The sequence below is a fragment of the Emydura macquarii genome, unplaced genomic scaffold, assembly GCF_026122565.2.
Source record: "Emydura macquarii macquarii isolate MOO-44397 ecotype Brisbane River unplaced genomic scaffold, CSIRO-AGI_Emac_v2 contig_306, whole genome shotgun sequence".
In the NCBI taxonomy this organism is placed as follows: domain Eukaryota; kingdom Metazoa; phylum Chordata; order Testudines; family Chelidae; genus Emydura; species Emydura macquarii.
The window spans coordinates 15,306,656-15,333,556 of record NW_027130443.1 but is presented as its reverse complement, the minus strand read 5'-3'; the positions used below and the strand labels follow the sequence as shown (position 1 = coordinate 15,333,556).

Sequence of the window (26,901 nt, the reverse complement as noted above, 5' to 3'; positions counted from 1 at the left end):
TATTATATATTTGAAATACAAAAACATATGATATTGTTAAAAATGTAATGCCTGAAAACGCAGAATCTAAAAATTATGGTTCTTGTTGTATTGTTAAATGGCCACACTACAAACTTATAGAATGCTCTCAACCATAAAGTTTTATATTGAGATTTAACCTTGATCCAGAGGCACAGAAGTGTGCCTGCATGTATCCATTTTTCAGGAGTAGGGACAGAAACATAGGTTTAGAAAAAACATATGCAATATAACCAAATTAACATTACTATGAGAACAGTAGCACTAGTGACTTGAGTGTTTAGATTTTTTTTAATATTAATACTGTGTTATTCAAAAGCAGCAGACAGTACAAAACTGTGTACAGCTTCTCCTCCTCCATAGCTTCCCCAACATTTAAAGTCCTAAATAATTTGGTAACAATTGTCTGGTTTCCCAGACATTTACTGAATAGATCAATCTAGTGAAAAAGTTTGTTTCACAGCCTCAGGCACAAGAGACAGAATATTTTATTTGGACAAAAGCTTGGAGAAGGTTACAATGTCAATATTCACTAAGTAGAAGAGTTCCAGAGGGGTAGCCGAGTTAGTCTGTATACAGCAAAAACAACAAGAGTTCTGTAGCACTTTAAAGACTAACACATTTAATTTCAGCAGGCATAAGCTTTTGTGGGCTTCAGCCACTTCCTCAAGGCTGAAGCCCATGAAAGCTTATGCCTGCTGAAATGAAATGTATTAGTCTTTAAAGTGCTACAGAACTCTCGTTGCTTTTGCAATATTCACTAAATAGAACATAATATACTACATAGAGCATTCTAGAAGTGTGCAGTGTGGCCAGTTAACAATACCACAAGAAACTGAGCAATAACTGTCTGGTGCAAAAGAGCACCATTCCTGGACACATAACCATTTAGGAATTAAAACACACAGTACATGCAAAATTTTAAAATAGCAATTTATATAAAGAAATTCCCAAACACCTAAATTATGCAATGTTTAAAATGCTATCAATCAAATCAGATTTATGGGTTTTGTCTTTTCTCTCTAAACTATACCTGATTTCTACAAACAACCTGTCCAGTGACATTTGTAGACAAGTTTTCACCACAATGCCAATATTTCACCAGAGCAAAATGTAATAGTGCATGCTGACATGTTCAAAGTGATTAAATTCATAGCTGCATGTTTCTTGGTTATGCAATCCATATTTTATTTATATGTTGTACATACATACATCACACACAAAAACTACATTAAAAGAACATTAAAAGTAATAAAGTCAAACACTCAAATGTTAGGAAAAGCCAGAATTAAGGTTATCTCTGCAATCTTAATTCAGCCCCCCTGTGGATATGCATGTGTTTGTAATTATCTAGGTTTTAAAAAAGCAAAATGAAAAACAGAAATTCTAGCATCTGGGATCATAAATAGCCCCCTGACAGGTCACCAGCAGGGCTGGAACCTTGACATTCACAGCACAGACCTCTGCCACTTGAGCTAACAGAAAAGTGATAGTAGTAATAAGTTGTTATCCTCTTTGTGGATCTGTCACTAGTGGAGGGTGTGACATTTTGCAAAGGGGTTTCCACAAAAATTTGTGAAAGCAGAGGAACAGTGAGACTAAGGATTTTAGCTTCATTCCAGGTTATGGAGGTGAGTGTGCTCTGGTGGTCACTGACCTTTTGTTCCTGTTCCCCCAAGCCTAACCCATTCTTCCCCATCCCTTCCATCCTGTCCCCTGTACTGTCTCTTCCCCACCAGCTTCTTGTCCCAGTCTCCTCACATAACCTGTTTCAGTCTCCACCTCTCAGGGTCTTCATACCAGGCCACATCTCCCCCTCTGAACTTCAGGGAACAACTCTCTGAACAACTTCAGTGAAAATCCTGCTCAACCCATTCAGACCTGGGTTGGAGCATGCTCAGTACAGACAGAATCTTCATAAAATCTAGAGACCAAACTCTAACAATCTCTACTAAGAAGCATGTGCAAACTGAGATTTTTCAAAGTCTTATAAACTGGCCAAATTTGGGCTTTTCCCGCCATGGGAACAGCACTAAGGCAACCCCTGCCAAATTTCAAGTTCCTGCTCCAAAGTATGGAGGCACACTAGCACTACAGCTCCTCAAGAAAACAGTTGAGAGACTTAAAATTAAAAAGAAAAAAAAAAAGGCAAAATGACATTTCCTAACAATATTTTCCTCGGAAATGGCTGAACCATTTTTGTTGAAACTTTCTTAAAATATGCAGGCTGAGGCAGATACTTGGCATGGCAAATTTTAAGCCAAAACACTAAAAATTTGGCAAAGTTATAGGCAACTGAAAACAATGTATTTAAGAAGAAATGTCAGGCAACTTTAAGTATAGGTGGAGCTGGAAGCACACCTATATTTATGCACACACACATGTACATCTTGGGTCTTAACAGAAATAGAAGCAAGTGCTTGATGTGCCACTAGGAAGGGAAGAATCCTTTCTTTCCAATAGTACATAGTTCCCTATCTGAGTTATGATAAGTCACAAGTTCTCTCTAGTCCACAACTGAATACTGCTCATCCTTCAACCATTTTGGGGAATGTCTGTGCATATTTGAGGGAAAATGAAAATGGCCTGTATCATGTTGATTTAAAAATCAAAATGTTAAATGTTTTATGTTTGGCATACTAGTAGAAGTCCCAGGGAGATGAAATAGTGGGGAGAGTGCTGGTGAGGTGGTAAAAAAAATACATAATAATTAAATTTATCAATGGGATATCAGAACCACTTCTTATTTTGATATAGCATTGAGATCTGATTTTATATGCATGCTTTTAGGCCCTGATCCTGTGAACACTCATGCACATGCTTAACTTTAAACACAAGTGCATCCTACTGATTTAAAATTAATGAGATTATTCACGTGTTTAAAATTAAACATATATTGGTTTGAAGAACTGGAGCCTTAAACTGTATGAAACAGAAAAACAATATAACAAAATTATTGATTTACTGGGAACATTACAAATATATTATAAGCACCTCACACTTTTGCATTCTTTATAAATAACAAAATAATAATAATATGGCCAATTTGAGTCATAAGTAATTGTGGACGTTTAAAATAATGTCTAGTCTTATTCTGGATACTTCCATGTAAGGATACTTCAAAAAACAGCACATCTATATTTTTTCCTATTCTTTTGTTTTCCATTTTGGTGAGTTTTTACACACACACACGCGAACGCATACTTGCTTAATAGACTTGCCAAAATATTTTAAAGTACATACAAAAATTCAAGGAGATTCTTTCATTTCCTCCAAAATTCTATTTATTACCCTAAATAAAACTGTCATGCACTGACAGTTCTGTATAGACAAAAAATCTTTTCCACAGAAACTGTACAACACTGCTAATTAATTATTTAGAAAATGTATCAATGCTGAAAGTAAATCTACCTCCTATCCACAGCAAGAAGACTTACTCTTTCAGTAATATGTACAAACTGCATAAAAAGAGATAATACCAACAAAACTTGGAACACAATCTCCCAAACATGTGCAACTAATTATGCAAAAGCACGATTTCTAGCACAGTAAATGTCCGAGATGTGCCATATGGGATACATTTTATCAATACACTGTGAAACTGTTTTACCTACTTTATTAACTTTTCCTCTTAGATAAGAGTCTTTAGCCAGTAATATAACTACCAAGTTCTGTGAAAGAGAAAACAATGTTCACCTCTGAAGTCTTTAAGATATCTCGAGTGGTAGCTTGATGTGAAAGTACTTGGAGGTCTAATCACAGATTTAAATTGTACATATCACTATATATCTTGAAAACATCTACTGCGGTATTTGCACATTAGTGGATTTTCTTTTAAATGCTTGTCAGTCATGCTGTTTATCAGATCAGAAATGCTTTCTATCATAAAATTAGGGAAATAAAATTTAGGGTAGAATTTTTTTCAATAATTAAGTTAAATAATCATGAAAGCAAAGTGCATCATCCACAAGGACAGTCCTTTGCTTCCTTTGTATATTTTGTTTAGAATTAATTAATAAAAGACACGGAATGCTTGTCGTCTTCTTTCACTTCAGAACATTCTTTCTGTTTTATCCATCTGGTATATGTGTGACTAAAGGTTTGTTGCAACCACAGCCAACTCTGGAATTCTTTCTTTGCTAGATAGCTAGAAACTTAGCAAGAATACAAATCAGCAACTGTGACAAATATATTTGGGGCCAATCAGGGATCTGTGTCCAAAAAGAGGGCTGGAAAGCAACACTCCCACATAATGAGGCACTTGGCAAATTATGTGTTGTGCAACCAATATCATCAAACACTGCGGAAGCATTCTCAGAGTGACACACAAAACTTTACAAAAAAAAAAAAAAAAAAAAGACCCACATTATTTCTTCAGAGAGAGTGGAAACATGGACAAATTGCTAAGGAGGAGTACAAAAGAATAACACAAGTACATAGGAACAAAATCATAAAGGTTAAGGTACAAAATGAGTTACATGAAGCAAGGGACATAAAAGGCAGTTAGAAGAGGTTCTTTAAATACATTAGGAGCAAGAGAAAGATGAATGAAAGCGTAAGTTTTCAGCTGATATAATATTGGAACTGTTACCAGTTATCCTGGAGAACTCGAGGAGCATGGGTGAGGTCCCAGAAGACTGGAGAAGGGCAAACATAGGACCTATCTTCAGGCCCGCCGATGGTGGGGTAAGGGAGGCAACTGCCCAGGAGCCTGGCAATTTAAAAGGGCCCAGGCGGATGGTAGGATAGATACGTATCCTCCTCTCCTCCACACCCACCTTTCTCCCAAGGCTCCTGCCGCTCACGCTGTCCGTTCCTTCCCTGAGCTGGGCTTATTTAATATGCACCATACAGGTTCCCAGGCAGCAGGTGGTATCTGCTACTCAGCTTCCTGGGTTCATCAGTAATCTCCCTGGGGAGTCCAAGGGACCCAGGAAGCTGAGCAGATACCGGCTCCTCCGCCTCTCGGGAACCTGCGTGGCACAAAATAAATAAGTAAAAACTTCCAGCAGAAGCCCACTTGCACCTCAGCCATCCTTTTCTATGGGGGGCCATTGACTGTTCTACCATGGGGCCCAGAATTAGCGTCAGCGGGCCGCCCTGTCTTTAAAAAGAGAAACAAAAAGGATCTGGGGAATTATAGACCAGTCAGCCTAACTTCAATACCTGGAAAGATCCTGGAACAAATTATAAAACAATCTGAAGGTACCTGGAGGATTAATACGGTTATAAGGAATGGCCAGCATGCATTTATCAAGAACAAATAATAGAATCATAGAAGATTAGGGTTGGAAGGGACTTCAGGAGGTCATCCAGTCCAACCCCCTGCTTAAAGCAGAACCAACCCCAGCTAAATCATCCCAGCCAGGGCTTTGTCAAGCCAGGCCTTAAAAACCTCTAAGGATGGAAATTCCACCACCTCCCTAGGTAACCCATTCCAGTGCTTCACCACCCTCCTAGTGAAAAAGTTCTTCCTAATATCCAACCTAAACCTCCCCCACTGCAACGTGAGACCATTTCTCCTTGTTCTGTCATCTGCCACGAATGAGAACAGCCTAGTTCCATCTTCTTTGGAACCCCCCGTCAGATAGCTGAAGGCTGCTATCAAATCCCCCCTCACTCTTCTCTTCTGTAGTTTAAATAAGGCCACTTCCCTCAGCCTCTCTTCGTAAGTTATGTGCTCCAGCCCCCTAATCATTTTTGTTGTCCTCTACTGGACTCTCTCCAATTTGTCCACATACTTTCTCTAGTGGGGGACCCAAAACTGGACACAATACTCCAAATGTGGCCTCACCAGTGCTAAATTGAGGGGAATAATCACTTCCCTCGATCTGCTGGCAATGCTCCGACTAATGCAGCCCAATATGCCATTAGCCTTCTTGGCAGTAAGGGCACACTGTTGACTCATATACAGCTTCTTGTCCACTGTAACCCCCAGGTCCTTTTCTGCAGAACTGCTGCTTAGCTAGTCGGTCCCCATTCTGTAGCAGTGCATGGGATTCTTTGGTCTTAAGTGCAGGACTCTGCACTTGTCCTTGTTGAACCTCACCACATTTCTTTTGTCACAATCCTCTAATTTGTCTAGGTCACTCTGTATCCTATACCTACCCTCCAGCCTATCTATCATTCCCCCCATCTTAGTGTCATCTGCAAACTTGCTGAAGGAGAAATCCACCCCATCATCCAGATCGTTAATGAAGAGGTTGAACAAAACCATCTCCAGGACCGGACCCTGGGGCACTCCGCTTGATACCGGCTGCCAACTAGACATTGATCCGTTGATCACTACCCATTGAGACCAATGATCTAGCTTTCCATTCACCTTATAGTCCGTTCATCCAGCCCATACTTCTGTAACTTGCTGGCAAGAATACTGTGGGAGACCATAGGAAAAGCTTTGCTTAAGTCAAGGTATATCGTGTCCACCACTTTACCCATATCCACAGAGCCAGTCATCTCATCATAGAAGGCAATCAGGTTGGTCGTGCACGACTTGTGCTTAGCGAATCCATGCTGACTGTTCTTAATCACCTTCCTCTCTTCCAAGTGCTTCAAAATGGATTCCTTGAGGCCATGCTCCATTTTTCCAGGAACTGAGGTGAGGCTGACTGGTCTGTAGTTCCCCAGATTCTCCTTCTTCCCTTTTTTAAACATGGGCGCTATATTTTCATTTTTCCAATTGTCTGGGACCTTCCCCGCTCGCCAAGAATTTTCAAAGATAATGGCCAATGGCGCTGCAATCACGTCAGCCAACTCCCTCAGCACTCTCAGGTGCACTGCATCTAGCCCCATGGACTTGTGCATGTCCAGCTTTTCTAAATAGTCCTGAACCTGTTCTTTTATCACTGAGGGTTGCTCATCTCCTTCCTATACTTTATTGCCCAGTGCAGTAGTCTGGGAGCTGACCTTGTCTGTGAAGACAGAGACAAAAAAAGCACTGAGTACTTCAGCTTTTTCCACACTGTGTCACTAGGTTGCCTCCCATATTCAGTAAGAGTCCCACGCTTTCCCTGACCTCCTTCTTGTTGCTAACATACCTGTAAAAACCCTTCTTGTTACCCTTCATGTTTCTTGCTAGCTGCAACTCCAATTGTGCTTTTGGCTTCCTAATTTCACCCCTGCATTCTTGAGCAATATTTTCATACTCCTCCCTAGTCATCTGTGTAAGCTTCCACTTCTTGTAAGCTTCCTTTTTGTGTTTAAGTTCACTGAAGATTTCTCTGTTAAGCCAAGCTGGTCACCTGCCACATTTGCTATTTTTTCTGCACATTGGGATGATTTGTTCCTGCACCCTCAATAAGGTTTCTTTAAAATACAGCCAGCTCTCCTAGACTCCTTTCCCCATCATATTAGCCTCCCAGGGGATCCTGCCCATCAGTTCCCAGAGGGAGACAAAGTCTGCTTTCTGAAGTCCAGGGTCTGTATTCTGCTGTTCTCCTTTCTTCCCTTTAGCACAGGGGTGCGGAACGTCCAGCCCGCGGGCCGTATAAGGCCCGCAAAATCATTTGGTCCAGCCCGCAGGCCGTATAAGGCCCGCAAAATCATTTGGTCTGGCCCTGGCAAGGCAACTGCAGGGGGAATTCGGCGGCAGCGCAGTTTCACAGCGGCGGCAGGGTTCCGTGGGGGAGGGCAGTGCCTGCCGCCGAAACCCTGCCGCCGTTTGCCCCTTTTCGGCGGCGGGGGGGAATTCGGTGGCAGCGCGGTTTCACGGCGGCGGTGGCAGGGGAGAATTCGGCGGCGGACACTCAGCCGTCTTCCGCCTACCAACATCAGGCCCTTCGCAGAAAAAAAGTTCCCCACCCCTGCTTTAGCAGGATCCTGAACTCAACCATCTCATGGTCATTGTTGCCTAGGTTGCCATCCACTTCAACTTCCCCCACCAGTTCTTTCCTGTATGTGAGCAGCAGGTCAAGGTGCCAAACCAACCTAATTTCCTTCTCTGACAGGAATACTTGTCCAGTGGATGGGGAGAATCGATAGATGTGATGCATCTTGATTTTAGTAAGGCTTTTGACTTAGTCCCACATGACATTCTCATAAGAAAACTAGGAAAACGTGGTCTAGATAAAATTACTATAAGGTGGGTGAGTGCAAAACTGGTTGAAAGACCATGCTCAAGGACTAGTTATCAAAGGTTTGCTGTCAAACCAGGAGGGCATTCCTAATGGGGTCTCACAGGGGTCAGTACTGAACCGGGTACTATTCAATATTTTCTTTAATGACTTGGGGGTAATGGAGTGAGAATATGCTTATAAAATATCTAAATGACATGAAGTTGGGAGGTGTTGTAAGCATTCTGAAGGACAGGATCAAAATTCAAAGCAACCATGACAAATTGGAGAATTGATCTGAATTCAGCAAAATAAAATTCAATGAAGACAAGTGCAAAATACTTCTCTTAGAAAAGAAAAATCAAATTCACAACTAGTAAATGGAGAATAACTGATTAGGTGGTAGTACTCTTGAAAAGGATCTGGGATTTTTAGTGGATCACAAGCTGAATATGGAACAATGTGATCCGGCTGCAAAAAAAGGATAATTATTCTGGGATGTATTTACAGGAGTGTTGGATATAAGACATAGGAGGTAACTGTCCCACTCTATTCAGCGCTGGCAAGGCCTCAGTTGGAGTACTGTGTCCAATTCTGGATGTCACACTTTAGGAAAGATATGGACAAAATTGAGAGAGCCCAGAGAAAGCAACAACTACAAAAGTTGAGAAAACATGTCTTGTGAGGAAAGGTTAAATAAAACTGAGCATGGTTAGTCTTTACAATAGATGGGGGGGACCTGATAACAGGGTTCAAATATGTTAACGGCTGCTATAAAGAGGATACTGATCAATTGTTCTCCATGTCCACTGGAGGTAGGGAGAAGTAATGGGCTTAATCTGCAGCAAGAGAGATTTTAGTCAGATATTAGGAAAACCTTTCTAACTAAAGGGGAGTTAAGCTCTGGAATAGCTTTCCATGAGAGTTTATTGCAATCCCCATCATTGGAAGTTTTTTAAAACAGGTTGGACAAACCCGTCAGGGATTGCTTAGGTTTACTTGGTCCTGGCACAGCACAGGAGGGAGGACTTGATGATTTCTAGAGATCCCTTTCAGCTCTACATTTCTATGATAACAAAAAGAGTTAAAAACATGTCCAAACAAATAAACTCAGTGTTAAACTAATAGCCTGTAACAAAGTTCTGCCTTTTGCAGGGGCTCATAGGAGGCGCATCTCAGGGTTTTTCACTCCACTGAAGAATCCTGATTACTCCTCCCCTCATTCTCATCTCAGTCTTTGATAGTGAGGAGTGAGAAAGAATGAGCCTTTCAACCAATTGTGTGTCATCTCCTATCATAGTGATGACCCCCACGTTTCCATCACTATAGTATGCAAGCACCTCCCAAAGATTAAAAAAAACTTCTCACAACATCCCAGAGCAGTATTTCACAAATAAGGAAACTGAGGCATCGAGAAATGAACTGACTTAACTAAGGTTACACAAGAAGTCTATAGCAGAGCTGGGAACTGAAGCAGGCTCTTGAGGCCCAGGCTAGGGCCTTCACCACAAGACCATGCTGCCCCTTCCACTACGGTGGTTCAGCCCCAGACCCTATAGCTTGGATGAAAAAAGGACATCAAAGCCCTTCATCCCAATGAGGAATCCACTGGCCTCCCTGCGATTCAACCTTAGCGCCTGCTGCTGGGAAAGGGGCTCAAAGGCCCCCTGTCAACGTAACGATCGTCTCCTTCCCCAAAGGCTCAACCTGTCCCTGACCGGATGGGAGCTCAGGGCCTCCCCCAACAGGGACCCACCGCCGAGGTGCCCGTCTCAGGAAGGGAGGCTGCGCCGGACGGGGCCCAGCTTCCCTAGCGCCATGAGCCGGTTTAATTCGCCAGCTACAGGCCGCCACCCCCAGCCCTATCCCCCTGGCCCGGGTTTTCCCCTGGCGGGGCCTCTGGACCAGGCCAAGCCGGTTACCTGCTGGCTGAGGGGAATGAGCGCCGCCATCTTCCTCCCACTGACTGACTCGAGCAGCAGCCGGGGCGGGGGGACCCGGTGGGGGAGGCGGAGCAATCGCCGCCCAAGGGAGGGGAGGGGAGCGGCGCGGCGCGGCGCGGCGGACCAGCAGGCCCCGCAAGGCAGTGGCCGGGTCTCTTCCCGCTTCGGCAGGGGTCTTGTGGGGTTGGACTCAACTGGCAGGTGCCGGGGAACTGGGCGGGCGGGCGGTCTTGCTACAACGCTGTGCAACTCTGTAACAATGCTACCATAGCTGTCAAAACATCTGACAATCCCCCCCAGTATCCCCATTTGCACAGCCCCTTGAGGAAACAGGGACTTGCCCAAGGTCACACGTCACGTCAATTGCAGAGCCAGGAGTAGCAGGCACGAGCCAATCTCTAGCTTCGCTCTCTGGAGAATATATTTACCTCAGGAAACACACGAGGACAGGAGTTAAAATTAACTAAGTAAACAGGTGTTTGTGCGAACAGTCATTGGCATGTTTGTTAAAATATATTTCTACTGGTAACATGAAATTCACACACACAAAAGCTAAATTAATCTGCTGAATTTGCCTCAGGAGGCACTTTTCAAAAATATGTTTGGATAGGTTAAGCCTGGTTACACTTCGCAAATGAGCTTAATCAGGGTCTACTAATCACATCAACCTGAGGAGTTAGTAGCTGTTAGTTCATTATATTTAACTGATGAGCTTTTTTAATGCAAGGGGTTTTATGTATTAGAGATTCCTATCCCTCAGCTCTCCTCCAGTCACTTTTAAACACCTTAAACCTTTTAAAAGGCAATGTAGCCTTAGTCGAATGCACACAAGTGATTGGGTGTTAAAATGCCTAACCTTGGGAGGTACTCAGGGGCATGTAGTCTTAAACACACTTGCCACTGTATTCACAGTGTAGTAAAATAATCTGTTCTGCATTCCTTCCCGTTTCATTTTCACCAGTCTTTAAACTCTTAGTCCAAACCTACCAGTCTTATCCCCAGTCCCACCCTTCAGACAAGTACTGCTTTTGTCCCTTCTGTATTAGAACCAGGCAGCAGCTTCTTCCTTCATGCTGCCTGGGCACCAGTAGGAGGAGTTTTGAGGGCACAGAAGAGAATCTATCTGCTCTCAGTTCCAGTATCACAGCAGCCTACAATAGTCAGGAGCAGCAATTATAGGTAAGTAGAGTCCTGTGTGGATACAAAAATGTGGATCTACGAAAATTAACTTGTATCCAACCTGTGATCTGCATTCCATCTTTTATGCATATCTGCACTGCATCCACAGCCAGGGTTGCCAATCAGCTGCCCGGGGGCAGGCTGCCAATTACCTGTTTGGGGGCCACTGCTCTGTGGCTGGTTGCCGGTCAAGTGTTCAGGGGCTGCTGTTAATAAGCTGTTCGGCAGCCCTTAGGGCTAGCTGCCAATCAGCTGTTCAGCAGCAGATCCAGGGCTGTCAGCTGCTCCCACCCTGCTCCAGAAGTCATGGAAGTCCCAGAAAGTCATGGAATCTGTGATCGATGATTCCTTAGCTATGAGCTGCAGACAGCTGCTTCCCTGGCTTTGAGATCAGCATCTGATCCATGATCTGCAAAAAATGGTCCGTGAATATCCGCAGATTTGCAGGGCTCTACAGCTGAAGTCCTGCTAAGCCCTGGACTGGGGCATGCTCAATACAGCTGGAATGTTTGGATAATTTAGCTGCCAAACTCTTAACAAGTCTCTGTTGAATAAGTATAAATTGAGATTTTGCAAAGATTTATAACTTGTCTAAATGTAGCAATTTTTCCTATAGGAATAGCAAAAGGCACATCCTGGTATGTTGGCCTTGTTGTTTTTTTTTCAGTAGGGCTATATAGGTTTAACTTGACAGGAGTCTGTCAAGAGAAACCAGCAGCAAGGAAAAGAATGGCTCAAGATAATAGTACTCAGCTCTTATATAGCACTTTTCAGCAGTAGATTTCAAAGCACTTTATAAAGGTCAATATCATTATCCCCATTTTCCAAATGGGGAAAACTGAGGCATAGAGCAGTAACATGGCTTGCCTAAGGTTACGCCGCAGGCTAGTAGCAGAGCCCAGAAGAGAATCCTGCGCTATACACAAGGCAACATTTCCTTTTCTTAGCCTCTCCTCAGCAAATATTTGAGGGCTGTTAAGGGACAATGTCAGAACCACTGGCTCCAAGGACTCTGGCTCAATCACCAGCTGAGCCTAACGTTACTGGTTTTGACCAGAAGGGTCAAAGCCTAGGAATGCAGAAGAATGAAAGGCCTATAACAGGGTTTAAAAGGGACACTCTTCAGGAGAGGGTTGTCCAGGGGAGGCAGACTGAGACAAAGGAACCCCCTTGAAGAAGTTAGCCTGCCTAGGTTATCATCAGACAATTGTAAGTCTTTAAGTTAGATGGACTTGCATGTAGACTACTATTTTAAAATCCTTTTCTCTAAAAGCTTTGTTCCTTCTACAAAAAAAATAAATCTTTTGTTTTAAGAAAGATGTTTCATCACTGTACATCACTGGTCACAAACTCCCGAAGGAAAGAGCTGCAGGCTGAACTCAGTTGGTCCTGCAGGTGAAGAATGGTGCATACACAGGGTACTATAGCCCAAAGCCTGGTTTAGGAGTAGGAGAATTATGAAATTCCACTCCCAGAAGGCATGAGGCCTAACAAGTCTGAGGGTGCACATAGAGAGACTACAAAGAGGCTAAAGATGCAGCTAGCCCTATAACTGTGACAGAAGCATAATTACTATGGAAGTTCTTCAACCCTTGTTTCTTCTTTAATATTTTATGAAATACATTATGTAGCAACATGCTTCACAGATCAGGCATACTGTATCTTTGAAAAAAGTAATTTTTGAAAAAGCTTTTATGATAAAGACAAGGTGGGTGAGGAAATATATTTTATTGGAATAACTTGTGTTGCTCAAAAGCTCTCTCTCACCAACACAAGTTAGGTCAAATAAAATATATTACCTCACCAACCTTGACTCTCTAATATCTTGGGACTGACATGGCTATAACAACACATGATACAGATTTTGTGATGAAGGCAGAACTTCACAACACAATTTTCATGTATTTTACATTAATATTAATGAGGAAAGTATAAAATAGTTTAGCTCCAAAGAGGTTGATTACAAGACTTCACACTGCAGAGGAACATACTATTTGCCAGCAGCATCAAGAGAAATATAATAAGACTTCTTTTACAGGTAATTTACCAAATCATAATTCAAATACAAAATATATAATTTAATATATATTGGTAATTTTTTATTGAACTCTTTCAATTCAATGTTCTGTTTACAGGAAACATGTTTTCTTAATATCTTCCTGTGCTAAAATATATATATTTAAATCCCCCAAAATGAATACTTCTAGCAAACTTTTATTAGAACAAGTTTCTAAATAGTATTTTCAATTAGTTATTAAGAAAACATCTGAACCTCTATACAACAAATAAAAGAAAAGCCAAACTTTAGATATTTCTGTGAAGTCTTCTTAAATAAGAATTAAAACTCCTCTTTCTTCACAGTTATCCTCTTTGATTTATCCTTTCCATATTCCTTTTGCTTTTCTATCTTCCTGTTAAATCTTTCCCTAAAACGTTTTTCTTCTTTTGCTCTTTCCCTTTTCTTTTCTTCTTCAGTCTGTTTTCTGTTCATTTTCTCTTCAGGGTCCTAAAGAAATAATGAAAAGGTTAGTTCAGAGTAAATGTCATTTTGGATCCAATTCTGCCAGCCCTTTGTGTACTATATTTACACTGAAGTCAGTAGGAGGGAGATTGCCAATAGAGGAACTGCAACAAGGGCCTTTATTTTTAATTGGCATCTAAACTTCCTTACAAAACCGTCTTTCCAAACTATGGACATAGATCATATTTTAAACAGCAAATGATGGAACTATTGGTTGTTTTCTTAAAATGGAACATCTGGTACAAGAATACAGGGGGCCAGATTCTGGCCCTACTCTATACAGTCCTCCAGCAGCAACAGGGACTTCAGCAGCCAGAGGAAAAGCTGTCCCCAGGGCAGGAGTTGCATAGAGCTGGCATGTGTAATTCTATGCTGCCCCCACCATAGGGGGCATGCTGAGAGTAGGAATAAATTTGTCAAGGACAGGAGGAGGAGTGGCTGTAGTGTTCAGCATTATGGCTTTTCTGGGCTGCAGAGCAACCCATCTGCATCCATAGTGAGACTGTCATAAGGCTGCACTGGCCCAGTGAGGAGGCAAAATCTGGACATTTATTCCACAAAGATCAAACTTAAATTATTAATAATTTAGGGCTAAATTCTGACATCAGTGCAATCCTGTAAAAGTCACTGAGATTGTAGGAGTATACATGAAGAATCTCTTTATTATTATTATAGTCATTGAATCATAGATTACATGACTGGCACTATTCTAGAAAAAAAAAATCAAAATAAGTTCCTTGGGGCTTTAAGCAACCTTTGTGCTCTCTTGACTCCTCCAAAGACTGAAGAGGCTAGAAACCTACTTGAGCTACTTTATTGCCACAGTGCTGTCTTGAATCTCTGCAGCACTATGTGCTGTGGCCCTTTCCCCAGCATACCCACTTCAACAGGACTTGTGAGAGGGTCCACGGAAGGCACCCTTATGGCCGTCTTCCACAATGTCTGCAACAGGGGAATCTTTCCCTTTACTGGATAGAGATTTTAGGACTCCTTTTCACTATTTCATCCCTTTTACCTGGCAAAAAAAGGGCCAGACTAGGGGGTGAGGATCTCATCCATTACCTTCGTTTCACCCCACGTTTCATCTCCAAAGTCTTCTGCATATTCTTCATCATCTGTGATCAAGAAGTTATCAAAAATTGTTCCAGCTCTCACCTGCAATGGAAAACAAAATCGCATTTTATTTTATTTATGTTTCCTGTTAATAGTTTTAATCTCATTCCTTTTAATTAGCTGCTAATTAATCAGGATGCTATTATTTAATTTGTTCACGTATGCAAGGCCCCAGGTATTCTACAAAGTGGCTATAGAATTTGCTTGGGAATTCACTTTTGTTGCAGAACTATGCTCCAGAATCCAAGGCCTTGTCTTCACTTGTTTAAACAAAATTTGTGGTTTTAGACAGCAATTCTATTACTTGACTTGTCCACAGTATCTTAAGCAATGCTCAAGTATAGTTGTTAAAGTGGATTGATTGTACAGTCTGCTTAGAAGAGGTCCTCCTTGCTCCTGCCCCCTCCTCTAGTCTTTGCATCTCAGTCTTTTTTATACAGATGTCCTAATTTTCAAAGGTACATTGTGCATAGAGCACCTGCAGCTTCCACTGTTTTCAGAGGGAACCAGGGTTGCTCAACACCTCTAAAAACCAGGGCAGTAATTTATATACCTCACATTGCTCTCTGTTTATTTATCTTTCTCTTCTCCCTGCACTATGTTTACATTATTGCATTGTTTATAATGAATGTAGTAAATAAAAAACACAATAAATTCTATACTTTGTTTCTGCCTTGATGTCTTTATAAAAAAGGTACTATATTCAATCAATATCTTTTTTATCAGATATAATCTACTTAGAAAAAGTTCTCATTTACAAAGGTGACTTTGCTGATATGATTAAATGTATCGTATAGCTATAGAAATAAACCCAATTATATTAAAATGCTTTCACTTTGTCTTTCTGTTAAGCACTTTAAGACAACTTGTATGTCTTATAATACAAAAATAAAACTAAGTGAATAAACTGCTGAGAAACAGAATGTTTAAAGTTAACAGACAAAAATGTTTTTAACCAATGTCATGAACTGATAAACTATTATGGTGATGGAGGTGATAAAAACACACAGAAAAACAGAGCAAGTACTTCCTGAGGCCCTTGCCTTAGTCAATCCAATCAGTTGGAATCCCAATGGAAATTATATTTAGAAGAATGGAGCTCTTGAATAAAAGACTGAACTGTTTTTAACAAAAATTCTGATTTCTTTCACCACTATATATAATAAACATAGTTTTAAAAGACATTTGTGACAAAGTCTGCTTCCAAGCCAATACCAAGTTTTAAATCCCTCAAAATTACAAAATTTAATAAAACTTTTGCTTTGTGAATGTGTAAACACATACACATAAGTTATAATTTTATAAATGCTGTTAAAGAAGTGAGTAGAACACTTCAGGTTCCTCATTTGTTAGTACATCTGGAGATAATTATGATTCCAACAAAAGTTCTAAAAATATCACCTGAAATACAACATCTGACCTATATGTAAAATTTGGCTGAAGATATATTGAAATGAGAGCACGTTAAAAACGTAAGCATGATCTAACCCCCAACACAGTAGATGATGTGTATATGCAAAGGCTGAACACATTGTTGCATAGTTAAGGAGAGGAAGCTCTTTAGTTTCCAGGTATCTATAATAACAAAAAACAAATGACCTGCCAAAGGTCTAGTCCAATGATGCTAATGTTCTCATAGCTACAGATATTGAAGTCTGGTGAGTAGTTTGGGTTTTCAATCTGCGGCCAGGGCCAAACTCCTTTATAATTTGGGTTATCAATCTTCCTTGGTTTCCATTCACCCTGTAACAAACCACATGTTTTTAATACTGTCACCAAAAGAATAGTCAACTTGAACAAGTTATGCATAAATAGAATGATTTATACTCTGTATAATGGATTCTTGATCATAGGAGGTTGCCATTCTCCCTTTGTTGCATTATCCCAGTCTTCAGGTTTCTCAGCACTAGTATCCAGAATGTATTCAGGTTCATCCCAATCCTTTAAAAATATGCAGGAAGATAAAGGAAGTAAAATTATTTGGGTTTTATATTTCAACTATGAGGCAAGATACCACATTATTTCCCCAAACAGTTCAGCTGTGAAAGGTTTTTTATCATATAATCTTAGTGAAATAAACATCTCCTTCTCAGGAAAAGGAAACCAACATATATTGACCAATTCACTAGATATCAAAGAGTTCTTTGTGTATTCTGGAAAAAAAGGGAAAACTAGAAAATGTATATTAAAATTTACATTTAGAACTTTGCTTTACAGTTAAAGCTTGGGGTGGTCTCATGTAGTGTTATGCAATTCCAAATCAGAGAGATTGTTTCAATCTCTTGTTTTGGTCATTTGTTTCCTGGATTGTCAGAAATTGGGCTTGCTGGAAGGGCTTTTCATTAAATCCTAACATCATACTTACCCAGTCTGAAACTTTGAAGATTGTTCATATAAGCAGGCTAATAGAAGGTTAATTGTTTTGGGCTCTAATTAACATGGTAGGGCAACTCACTGCAGGTCTAATCCAAAACACATTAAAGTAAATCTGATCCTTTCCTCATATAAGCAACCCTTCTCATCTTGACATCTAATTTTTCAAAGGTAAAGAAAATTTCAGTTACTAACATAATGTATATATCTGAGAAATGGATGGGGTATTTTCTGTTGGCCTTGATAACAGGCCAACCTTGGTACTGAAATGTGCAGCAGTGGGGCTGGGTATTTCCCAAAATAGGGTCCCTGCAAAGCACTTCTGAGTCAAATACTCATATTTTCATGACATGCCACTGCTATGCACAGAGAACACCCTGGGCTTGATAAGTTTCTGCAGGTTCAATTTCATTATGTACTTGAAGTACTGCACAGTAGCTTTAACTGATATAAATAGTAGTAACAAATTTGGGTTCAATTATAATGAAATAATCTGATGTTTCTGACAGGTATGTACTTCCTCAAAAATATATGACAAAGAAATATTCAGGAAAAAGAAACCACCTGAGGCTTGACATCATTTGGATCATCAATTTGGGCTACATCATCCCAATCCTTGGGTTTCTTTGCTGTAGGATCATTTATTTTTCTTGGTGGCAAGAAATCCCAATCATCTTCTAAGCTGCCTGATTCAACTATTTCATTATCAATTTTCACTTCATAAGTCTGATCTGGTCTTAAAATCAGTGTATATAAATGAGTGAATCCATCAACCTATAAATTGTAAAGAAAGGAAGTTAAATGTTTTCTGCTGCCACTCAGAAGTACCACTAAAACGTAGTTTTTAGGAACAGTTTTGCATCAGAATCACATTTTTGCAGAAAATCCATTATAAACAGGCTCAAACAAGAAAACCAACTCCCAAGGACTTTTATATTGGCTAAACATGAAAAATATTTAAACAAAAAGCAATGTACTTCCCCAATAATTGTGTATGTTTTCCCTGCTGTTTTTGAACGTATGTTTTTGAATAAGAGCTTTCTCCCTTTATAGCCAATTTCTCCTGTTTAAACCTGCAGTGAAGACATAATCCTTTGTGTATGGCATCTTAAATCTTCCTTTGCAGAAGTATGCAAGATTAAAAAAAAAAAGTCTAGTTAAAAATCTTTGTTTATGTCAAGAAATATATCTGATCATTTGAAAAAGCAGCAAGAGAAAAAGGTAACAGACTTGTTACCAGAGTCGCCCTTCACCCTGGGGTATGCTCATTTATTAGGGTTACCTTCCTGGAAGGGGGTGTGATTCTATTAATGTACTGCTTGTGTTACTTGTGTGTTCATATGGCTACAAGCCCCTCCCAGTGGAATTATCCTGCAGGACCTAAGGTTTTCAGGGCTGGGTTCCTCCAGCACCAGATTCAAATAAACTCCCCCCAGATACACACACACACATTTCAGATTAACTGAGTGTGTCTGAGCAGACGGGCTATCAGCTGACCCCTTATGCATTCTCTGAACTCAGCAGGCTGGGTGGCACCACACTTTCAGTGGCCACCCTTCTATTCTGGTGCGTTGCAAAGGGGCATATAGCAGGCTGGGTCCAAACAGCACCTTTTTGGCTACTCCCCTTAATTGAGAGAGAAAAGGTGTGTTGGGGGAAGGAGTGTGTGGTCTCACTACTCCATGCAGCACAGAGGTTCCCAGGAACAGGCTTAGGGTCTGGAGTGCTTTGAGTGTGGCAGAGCCCCCAACACGATCAGTCAGGAAGAGAAGACAGGTTCCAGTGGAACTGATGCAGAGTTTGGATCCAAGCATCAGAACAGGGGTTTGAACTGTGACGGGATTTTTGTAGACCTCTGGACAAAAGGAGCTGATCATTCCTGGAAGGGCATTTTCCCTTGAGAGAGAGCTCACAGTGCAACCAGGATATAGTGTTTTGCATATCAATACCTAGAATGGTCTGATAACTGCGGAGCTGGATGTGTACAGGTGTTAGTTCATTTACATCAAGAGCATAGATCTCCCAACATGCAGTGCTTCCCTGTTTCAGCAATCCCAGAGTTCAGTGCGTTTTCTGCCTTACCAATCCTAGAATTCAATGCGTGTTCCATCTTCGATGTAGATGAGGCTTTTGTATGTCCCCTTTTTACATCTTTGATATAGATGAGGCATATGGAGTTGTATCACCCTTGATGGGAGGGTTTTCCACTGCCTTTTCATATTGAAAAATGCCTTTGGTTTCTGGTTCAAGCATGGGCGGGGCGGGGCGGGGCGGGGCGGGGGGTAAGGAATTCAGGTGAGCCAGAGAGAGAGTTGGGGTTTTGCGTCCTAGTTCCCCAAGAACACAGAGCTGCTAGGTAACAATTCTCCCCATTGATGGGGTGCTAGCGTCGAGAAAGTATCCCCATCACATTGCTAGGTAACAGACTCTACATTTTAAATGTGAAACATCTGAACTTTTTCCCTTTTGTGAAAATCTGTCTTGACTCTTTAAACTAAATGGCATAAGAAGGCAGGAGGAAAAGCTTTGAACTGTTCCTGGCTTCCTCTTCTGTTTGGCAGTCAGAGCAGCATTGATGGAGTCCAGAGTAAGCACCGTCTATCCATGCGTGGCCATAGGAAGTGTCATAATACAGAGAGCATAAGGTTGATAGTAATGGAAAGTAAGGGTATATAAAACAAAAACCACACACAATCCCTAAATACTTTTCTAATTTATATCCAAGACAAAACCTAAGAGGAGTTAAGATTGAAAGTACATATCAGTAACTTATGGGTGAAAAATATTACAGGGATGTTGTAACTATACCAAAAGAAAACCTTACAAATCCAAGAAATCCACAGTTAAGGTTACACTTAGAAATCCAAACACGCTAAGCTAAGAAATGCACAATATAAGGTACCAAAGCAATGTAAAGACTGCCCTGTAGTGATGCCATGTGATAACCATACAATTAAGAGTAAAACATTTTAATGTTTGTAGTCCCAAATTAGATTAAACTAATTTTTAAAGACTTTACATCACTTATATGAAAAAAATCTAAACTTGGAGGAGGATATGATGTATTTTTCAAACAAAAGAAGGAGGTGGCATCCATGGTTTAAATGCAAAATGGAACTCAAATTTAACTATGGAGTTGCAACTAGTGCCTCCATAATGTCTTTAATATGATAGGTTTTTAAATTATTTAGTGGGAGTGTCTCTTTAAAATGGCTAAATGCGGCTGTTAGTTAAATTTCAACATAACTAATTTCAGGAATTTCCACAATCTTTAAATGTTTTATATTCTAGCATTTACCTTGCATCTGATTCGTTTCTTGATTGGATGAGGTTTGCTCTTGTAATTTAAAATAACATGAACTTTCTTTGTTTCAGATCCACAAATATCTGGTCCTACAAAAAATTTCATACTGTCTGTTCTTCTTTATAGACAACAGTTTGCTTATTTCATTGGGATTTTTGGGTTTTTTTTTACTGCCAATAGACAGCCCTCAATTCCACATGCTACTGGATAGATTCCCATTTCTGCTTACATTGCTTCTCTTCCAATCTCTAGACCTATCTCAAAATTACATTCTGATTTTACTGATCAAACACTTTTTTAGGGCTTGACTCTCCTGCAGTCCCAATGCAGGCAAACATCACATAAAAATCCACTACCAACCACATTTATCCCTAGCCCAAACCATATGACATATTTATAGAACTATCTGTGTGCTAGTCTGGTTATTCAACTGATAAAGAGTCTATGGACCAAAATTTACTTTGAGATACACAAGTGCAATTCCCAGTGACTTAATGGGTGTTGCATGTGAATATATGAGGGCAAATTCTGGACCATCGCTGGGATTATGAAAAGCCATATAACAAATAATCTTACAGAACATTTGGCTTAATTCTAAAAAACCTCTAAACACTTTCAACTGATTAAGGGACACAAATAAGAATGTTAATAATTTCTAAGTGTAATTTGTATTTTGATAATTCATGCATAAAAATATCTGAACCACAGAGGTGCTGAATTGCTGACCGGTCACGGCATCTTTATTTTATTAGGGAAGTTTTGTATTAAATCTTTCACTCTACCAGTTCTAGATCTGTCTTTGAAGAACGGTTCAGCTATTGTGACAATATTTTAGCAATGTATATGTAACTAAACTCACCAAACATAATGTAATATTGTGAATTTCCACTCATATTTTTCTGATCCAAGTTTGAGGAAAAGATCTTAACGTATCCACCACCACAATTTATCTTCTGCTCATGTTTTACTGTGTACTGAATGACCAGAGATCTTCCTTTATTGCTAAATGGTTTAAATCGTGATGAAATGGCATAATATTTAGAATTTTCGCTAGTTTGCAGACCTATAAAGACATTAATATTTGCATATGATAACACAATACATCAGATGTATACAAAATGTCTGTTTTGTTTTCATCTGCTATTATAAAATTATAAATGTTAATTACATTAGAATAAGAATGCAGGACATCTATGTAAAAGGAAATAAATTAATCTTAATTCAAAATCTATCAACCAAATGGGTGCAAAATTTACTGTGTAAACTCATGGATTCAGCTCTTTTCATTTAAACTAAAAGTAGGGAACAAATTTTCCTGTCATTTACACTGTTATAAATTGGGAGTAACTCTGTGGCAATAAACATACTTTGGCTTTAAATCAGTGTAATCAAGAGTAGAATTTAGCATTATGATTTTCCTCACCAAACTAATGCTAGAAGTACTAAAATCAGTCAATTTTAAATATTGACAAAACATCACATGCAAAAGAATGACTTAACCAGACAGAGTTTTAAATTAAATCATAAAAATCAGTTAGCACTTAATAAACATGAATTAATAATTTGTGTAAAAACAGACAGCAAGAAACATTTTTAATTTGTATAAATGATCCATAAACATATGACAATCTATTAGAAATCTGTGAGGGGGTCAAAGAGGTGGAGAAGGGTGATCCAGTGGATATAGTGTACTTGGACATTCATAAAACCTTTGACAAGATCCTTCACCAAAGGCTCTTAAGCAAAGTAAGCAGTCATGGGATAAGAGGGAAGGTCCTCTCACTAACTGGTTAAAAGATAGAAAATAAAGAGTAAGAAAAACAGTCAGTTTCACAGTGGAAAGAGGTAAATATCAGGATCCCCCAAGGATCTCTACTGAGACCAGTGCTGTTCAATGTATTCATAAATAATCTGGAAGTAGGGGCAAACAGTGAGGTGGCAAAATTTGCAGATGATACAAAATTACTCAAGAGAGTTAGATCCGAAGCTGACTGTGAAGAGTTACAAAGGGATCTCACAAAACAGGGTGACTGGATCACAAAACGGCAGATGAAATTCCATGTTGATGAATGCAAAGTAGTGCACATGGGAAAAAATAATCCTAATTATACATACAAAATGATGGGGTCTAAATTAGCTGTTACCATTCAAGAAAAAGAGATCATGAAGTCATTGTGGATAGTTTGCAATGTGCAATGGCGGTCAATAAAGTCAACAGAAAGTTAGGAACTATTAGAAAAGGTATAGACAATAAGACAGAAAATATCGTAATAGCATTATATAAATCCATGGTACACTGTGAATACTGTGTGCAGTTCTGGTCACTGCATCTCAAAAAAAAAAAAAAAAAAAAATTAGAATTGGAAAAAAGAGAGAAGAGCAACAAAAAATGCTTCGGGGTATGGAATAGCTTCCACTTAAGGAGAGATTAGAAAGACTGGGACTGTGCATCTTAGAAAAGAGACAACAAAGGGGGGAATATGATAGAGGTCTATAAAATGACTGGTGTAGAGAAAGCAAATAAGGAAATGTTATTTACCCCTTCCCATAACACAAGAACCAGGGGTCATTCAATGAAATAGGCAGCAGGCTTAATACAAACATAAGAAAGTACTTCTTCACACAATGCAACCTGTGGAACTTGTTGGCAGGGGATGTTGTGAAGGCCAAAAACTATAAGTGGGTTCAAAAAAGAATTAGATAAGTTCATGGAGAATAGATCCATTGTCTATTAGCCAAGATGGTCATGGACACATACCCATACTTTGGGTGTCCCTAAACCTTTGATTGCCAGAAGATGAAACTGGATGACAGGGGATGAATCATTCATAAATTGTCCTGTTCATTCCCTCTAAAGCATCTGGCATCAGCCACTGTCAGAAGAAAGATTACTGGGCTAGATGGACCATTGTTCTGACCCAGTATGGTCATACTTATGTTTTCCTTCTATGGTACCTATCCTAGCTGCTTCTGTCATACTAGTATGTAAGCATTTTATGGATTTTACATAAGCGTTATATTGTCTTACAAGAAACGCCTCAGATTTATTTATGAACTCTCTAAATGTGCTGAGAATGCACATGGGTTTATATTATATTATTTATTTATTTATATTACCAGAGGGTGACATAGTCAAAACAATGGGGGTAATAATATTATCTTTATTGCAGCTTTCTGAATGGATGAGAGCAGGGCAAGACTGCATTTGTTAAGGAAGTTGCAGTAATCAAGACGCAAGATGAGAGCTTAGACAACAGTTTTAGCTGTGTGGATGTATTTTAGCTATATTATGCAGAAAAAAAAATCAGTAAGATTTAGACTGGACGTGAGCACCTACAGAGTGATCCATACAGAAGTTGGCATCCAGGTTAGGAGCTTAAGCGAGCAACAGGCAGGGCGCTGTCACCGTCCACAGTGATCAAGAAAGGAGGTAGAAGGGCAGGCTTGGGTGAAAGATTAGGAGTTCTGCTTTAGCCATGAATTTGAGTTGACATCCAGACATTGACAAGATGTCAGAGAAACAGATTGAAATTTTAGTTTGGGCAGAAGGAGATAGAGCTGGAGTACAAAGAAAGATCTGTGAGTCACCAGTATAGAGATGTAGTTGAATTTACGTCTGCAGATAAGATTACTCAAAGATAAGGTGTACAGGAAGAAGTGAAGGGGACCAAGGGCAGAGTCCTGTGGAACCTCTAAATAAAGTTGGAGGGTGAATAGACGGATCATCTGAAGGACACAATGAAGAAAGAGATTAGAGAGATAGGAAGAGAGCCTGGAAAAGATTAAGAGTCATGGAAGCCAAGGGAGGACAAGATTTCAAGAAGAACATGTCTATTATTAACAATGTATGCAGTCCTAATAAAACACATTTTAAATTAAATGCACAAACCTTTATCTTTGACTGCATCTCCATAAAACTTTCCAGCTGTTAGTCTAAATTTCCCATAATCAGCTTTATACTGAGAATTCAGCCATCTGCCTTGCCATTTAGCTGTTAAAAAAATGTTAAATATTAGTAATCTGATGCCAATAAAAACATTTAGGCCACTAAATAAATTAAAAATGACACAGGCAAGGTATTTTTCAAATTTAAAAAATCTTTTTGAAACATACTGTTATATACAAGAATTCCTCAGAAGCTTGGAAATGAAATCTGTTCCCTTACTCATTATTACCTTTCATTATTATAAGGTTAATGAAGAGCAATGGATTATTCGCATTCACTTTAAGCATTTTTTTCAGAGGAGAGATGGCAAAACTACTTATTGAATGAATTTTGAAAGCAAAAAAAAAGTGGGGGTAAATCTTGATGGGCCCCCACTATCAAAGTGTCTTCAGCAACTTCTCAAAGGGCCAGGGATAACAGATCTGGTCTCCCAGTAAAGTGGACCTGAATTGTACACAGCAGAAGACAGGAGGCAGTTTAACAGGGTGCTGTGGGATACAAATTTGCAGCCTTTACATTCTGTGCAATGACCCCTTCAGACCCTGTGTGCTGAGAAGGGCTAGACTGAGTTATCTATCCAGGACCTCTCCCAGACTCTTCCCACAGCCTCTACTCCTTTCTAAAACCATCTCCCCCACCTGGGTTTCTTCGCTTATCCAGCAGGAATGGCACCACCATCTCTCATGGCTCTACATGCCGCCTTCCCATATCCCCGGGTCCCAGCCTGTGCGGAAGCCTTCTCTGCCCCAGCTTGGATTGGGTGGCAGTCGCCCACCTCCTAGGCTGGCAGCCAGGTGGCAGACGCCTGCAACTTGCCCAGGTGACAGCTCCCCTCCCCGGCTCAAAGCCCGGTGCCCAGAAAGCCAGCTGGAGAGCCCAGCGGCTTGTCCAGTCCTGGAGCCAGGCTCTACCCACAAGTTTGCTTGTCAATTTCACTGCTCTAGCTGAGCAGTGAAATTGCCAACTATGATAGCCCCAGATCTTAAGAGGGGCCGACACAGTGTGATTTGCCCCAGGCTCACACCCCCCCTAGGGAAGGCCATGGGGAGCGCTGCTATCCACTCTAGTGGGCCGCTAGTGCCTGCTCATACCTCAAGTTCTCACCTGTGTGAGAACACCACATGACCCTGGCGTCAGGCCATAGTGATTGGCTGGCATTGACCTTTGCTCCTCTATGGAGGAAGGGGAGAAGGAAGGAGGGGAGAAACAGCAGGGGGTTTTGTGATTTGCCACATCCACACAGCACTGCAGAACTCAGAACTCTCCTGCTTTACAAGAAATAGTCATGGAAAATAGAGTAGAAAATTGAGTGTTGGGGTACTTATTAAAATTTTCAGAAGTTGGGGGTACTTGCTACTTAAAAGGTTGAGAAACACTGCTCTAGACATCCCCCTTAATCTCTTTTGGAGACTCGCTTTCTCCACAGAACTTTCCTGGGGGGGAGGGGGAGGGAGAAGATCAACGGGCACTTTCCCACAGACCCTACCTCACACAGGTTCATCTTCCCCATCAACCCAACTCTTTGCACCCACTCCCCTCTCCTTCCCCCAGTCCAATGATTCTCAACCTGGGGTACATGTACCCCTGGGGGTACGCAGAGGTCCTTCACTCATCTAGATATTTGCCCAGTTTTACAACAGACTACACAGAAAGCACCAGTGAAGACAGTACCAACTAAAAATTCACCCCATGACTTGTTCATGCTGCGCTATACACCATACACTGAAGTGTAAGTACAATATTCACACTCCAGTCGGTTTATTTGATAGTGAGGTGATAAACAGGGACGCAGCCATGTTCCAGTAGCAGTGTGCGGACACGGCTGTATCTCTGCTGCTATCAGCAAGTCGTTTTAAGTGAGCTGTAACTTGGGGTACAAGATAAACCAGCCTCCTGACGGGGTACAGGGGCCTGGAAAGGTTGAGCGCCGCTGCCCTAAGCCATCTCCACATCGCCCCCTCACCTCCATCCACAAACTGCTCCCGGAAATACACGCGGGCTCGGGCGGCGCTGAGCGCAGCCCAGACGAGCAGGGCGAGGGCCAGGGGCCCCATGCCTAAGCCGAGCTCGCTTTTGCTCTGGAGCGTCCCAGCAGTTTTGAGGCGAGCAGCCCTGCCCGGGAAGGGAACAACCGTCCCAACCGTAACGTGATGATGATCCGAACGCCAAAGCCGCCTCAGCTGATGATTGGTCCGGTCCTTGCCCTCGCGCTTCCTGCCAACACGGCCGCTAATTGGTCCCACTCCTCACGCGAACTCAGGCGCTGTTTGGTTCGGATTCTCGCGCCTCATGGCGGAGCGGGCTGTGATTGGTTTAGAGCCATGAAGGCGCCGCGGACTCGCAGGCTCCTGGCCGGGCCGCCCACGCCGGGACTTGTAGGCTGCGCTAGTCCGCCGCCCTTTGCCCTGGAGAGACCGCTTTGGGGTTGGCTCTCGATAGCCGCTGACAGGCCG

The 26,901-nt window shown here is 40.9% G+C and overlaps 2 protein-coding genes across 5 annotated transcripts in view; both read right to left on the bottom strand.

The window, feature by feature from the left end:
* Positions 1 to 10,157, bottom strand: part of EPS15L1 (epidermal growth factor receptor pathway substrate 15 like 1) — a 75,341-nt gene extending 65,184 nt beyond the window's left edge. For all 4 annotated transcript variants that reach the window (XR_010922203.1, XM_067561373.1, XM_067561389.1 and 1 more), the window contains exon 1: positions 9,992 to 10,157. Coding sequence is in view for 3 of the 4 variants with exons in the window: in XM_067561373.1 (XP_067417474.1) it covers positions 9,992 to 10,021 (30 nt within the window). In the remaining variant the exon portion in view is untranslated. The remainder of the gene's footprint in view (positions 1 to 9,991) is intronic.
* Positions 10,158 to 13,223: 3,066 nt separating this feature from the next.
* On the bottom strand, positions 13,224 to 26,650 carry CALR3 (calreticulin 3). Its single transcript, XM_067561616.1, has 9 exons — positions 26,412 to 26,650; positions 24,392 to 24,493; positions 21,362 to 21,565; positions 20,497 to 20,591; positions 17,763 to 17,972; positions 16,653 to 16,766; positions 16,425 to 16,568; positions 14,775 to 14,867; positions 13,224 to 13,697 (listed from the first exon to the last, which is right to left on the bottom strand). Exons 1-9 carry the CDS (start codon positions 26,500 to 26,502, stop codon positions 13,530 to 13,532), a joined length of 1,221 nt encoding a protein of 406 aa, XP_067417717.1. The 5' UTR covers positions 26,503 to 26,650; the 3' UTR covers positions 13,224 to 13,529.
* Positions 26,651 to 26,901: the final 251 nt, after the last annotated feature.

Excerpts from the sequence above, each read along its gene's own strand:
- CALR3 (XM_067561616.1), bottom strand. The coding sequence starts at position 26,502 with ATGGGGCCCCTGGCCCTCGCCCTGCTCGTCTGGGCTGCGCTCAGCGCC. Across the intron at positions 24,494-26,411 it reads GGAGCAGTTTGTGGATGGAG|CTAAATGGCAAGGCAGATGG; the intron begins GTGAGGGGGCGA and ends TTTTTTTAACAG. Across the intron at positions 20,592-21,361 it reads ACAATATTACATTATGTTTG|GACCAGATATTTGTGGATCT; the intron begins GTGAGTTTAGTT and ends AATTTTTTGTAG.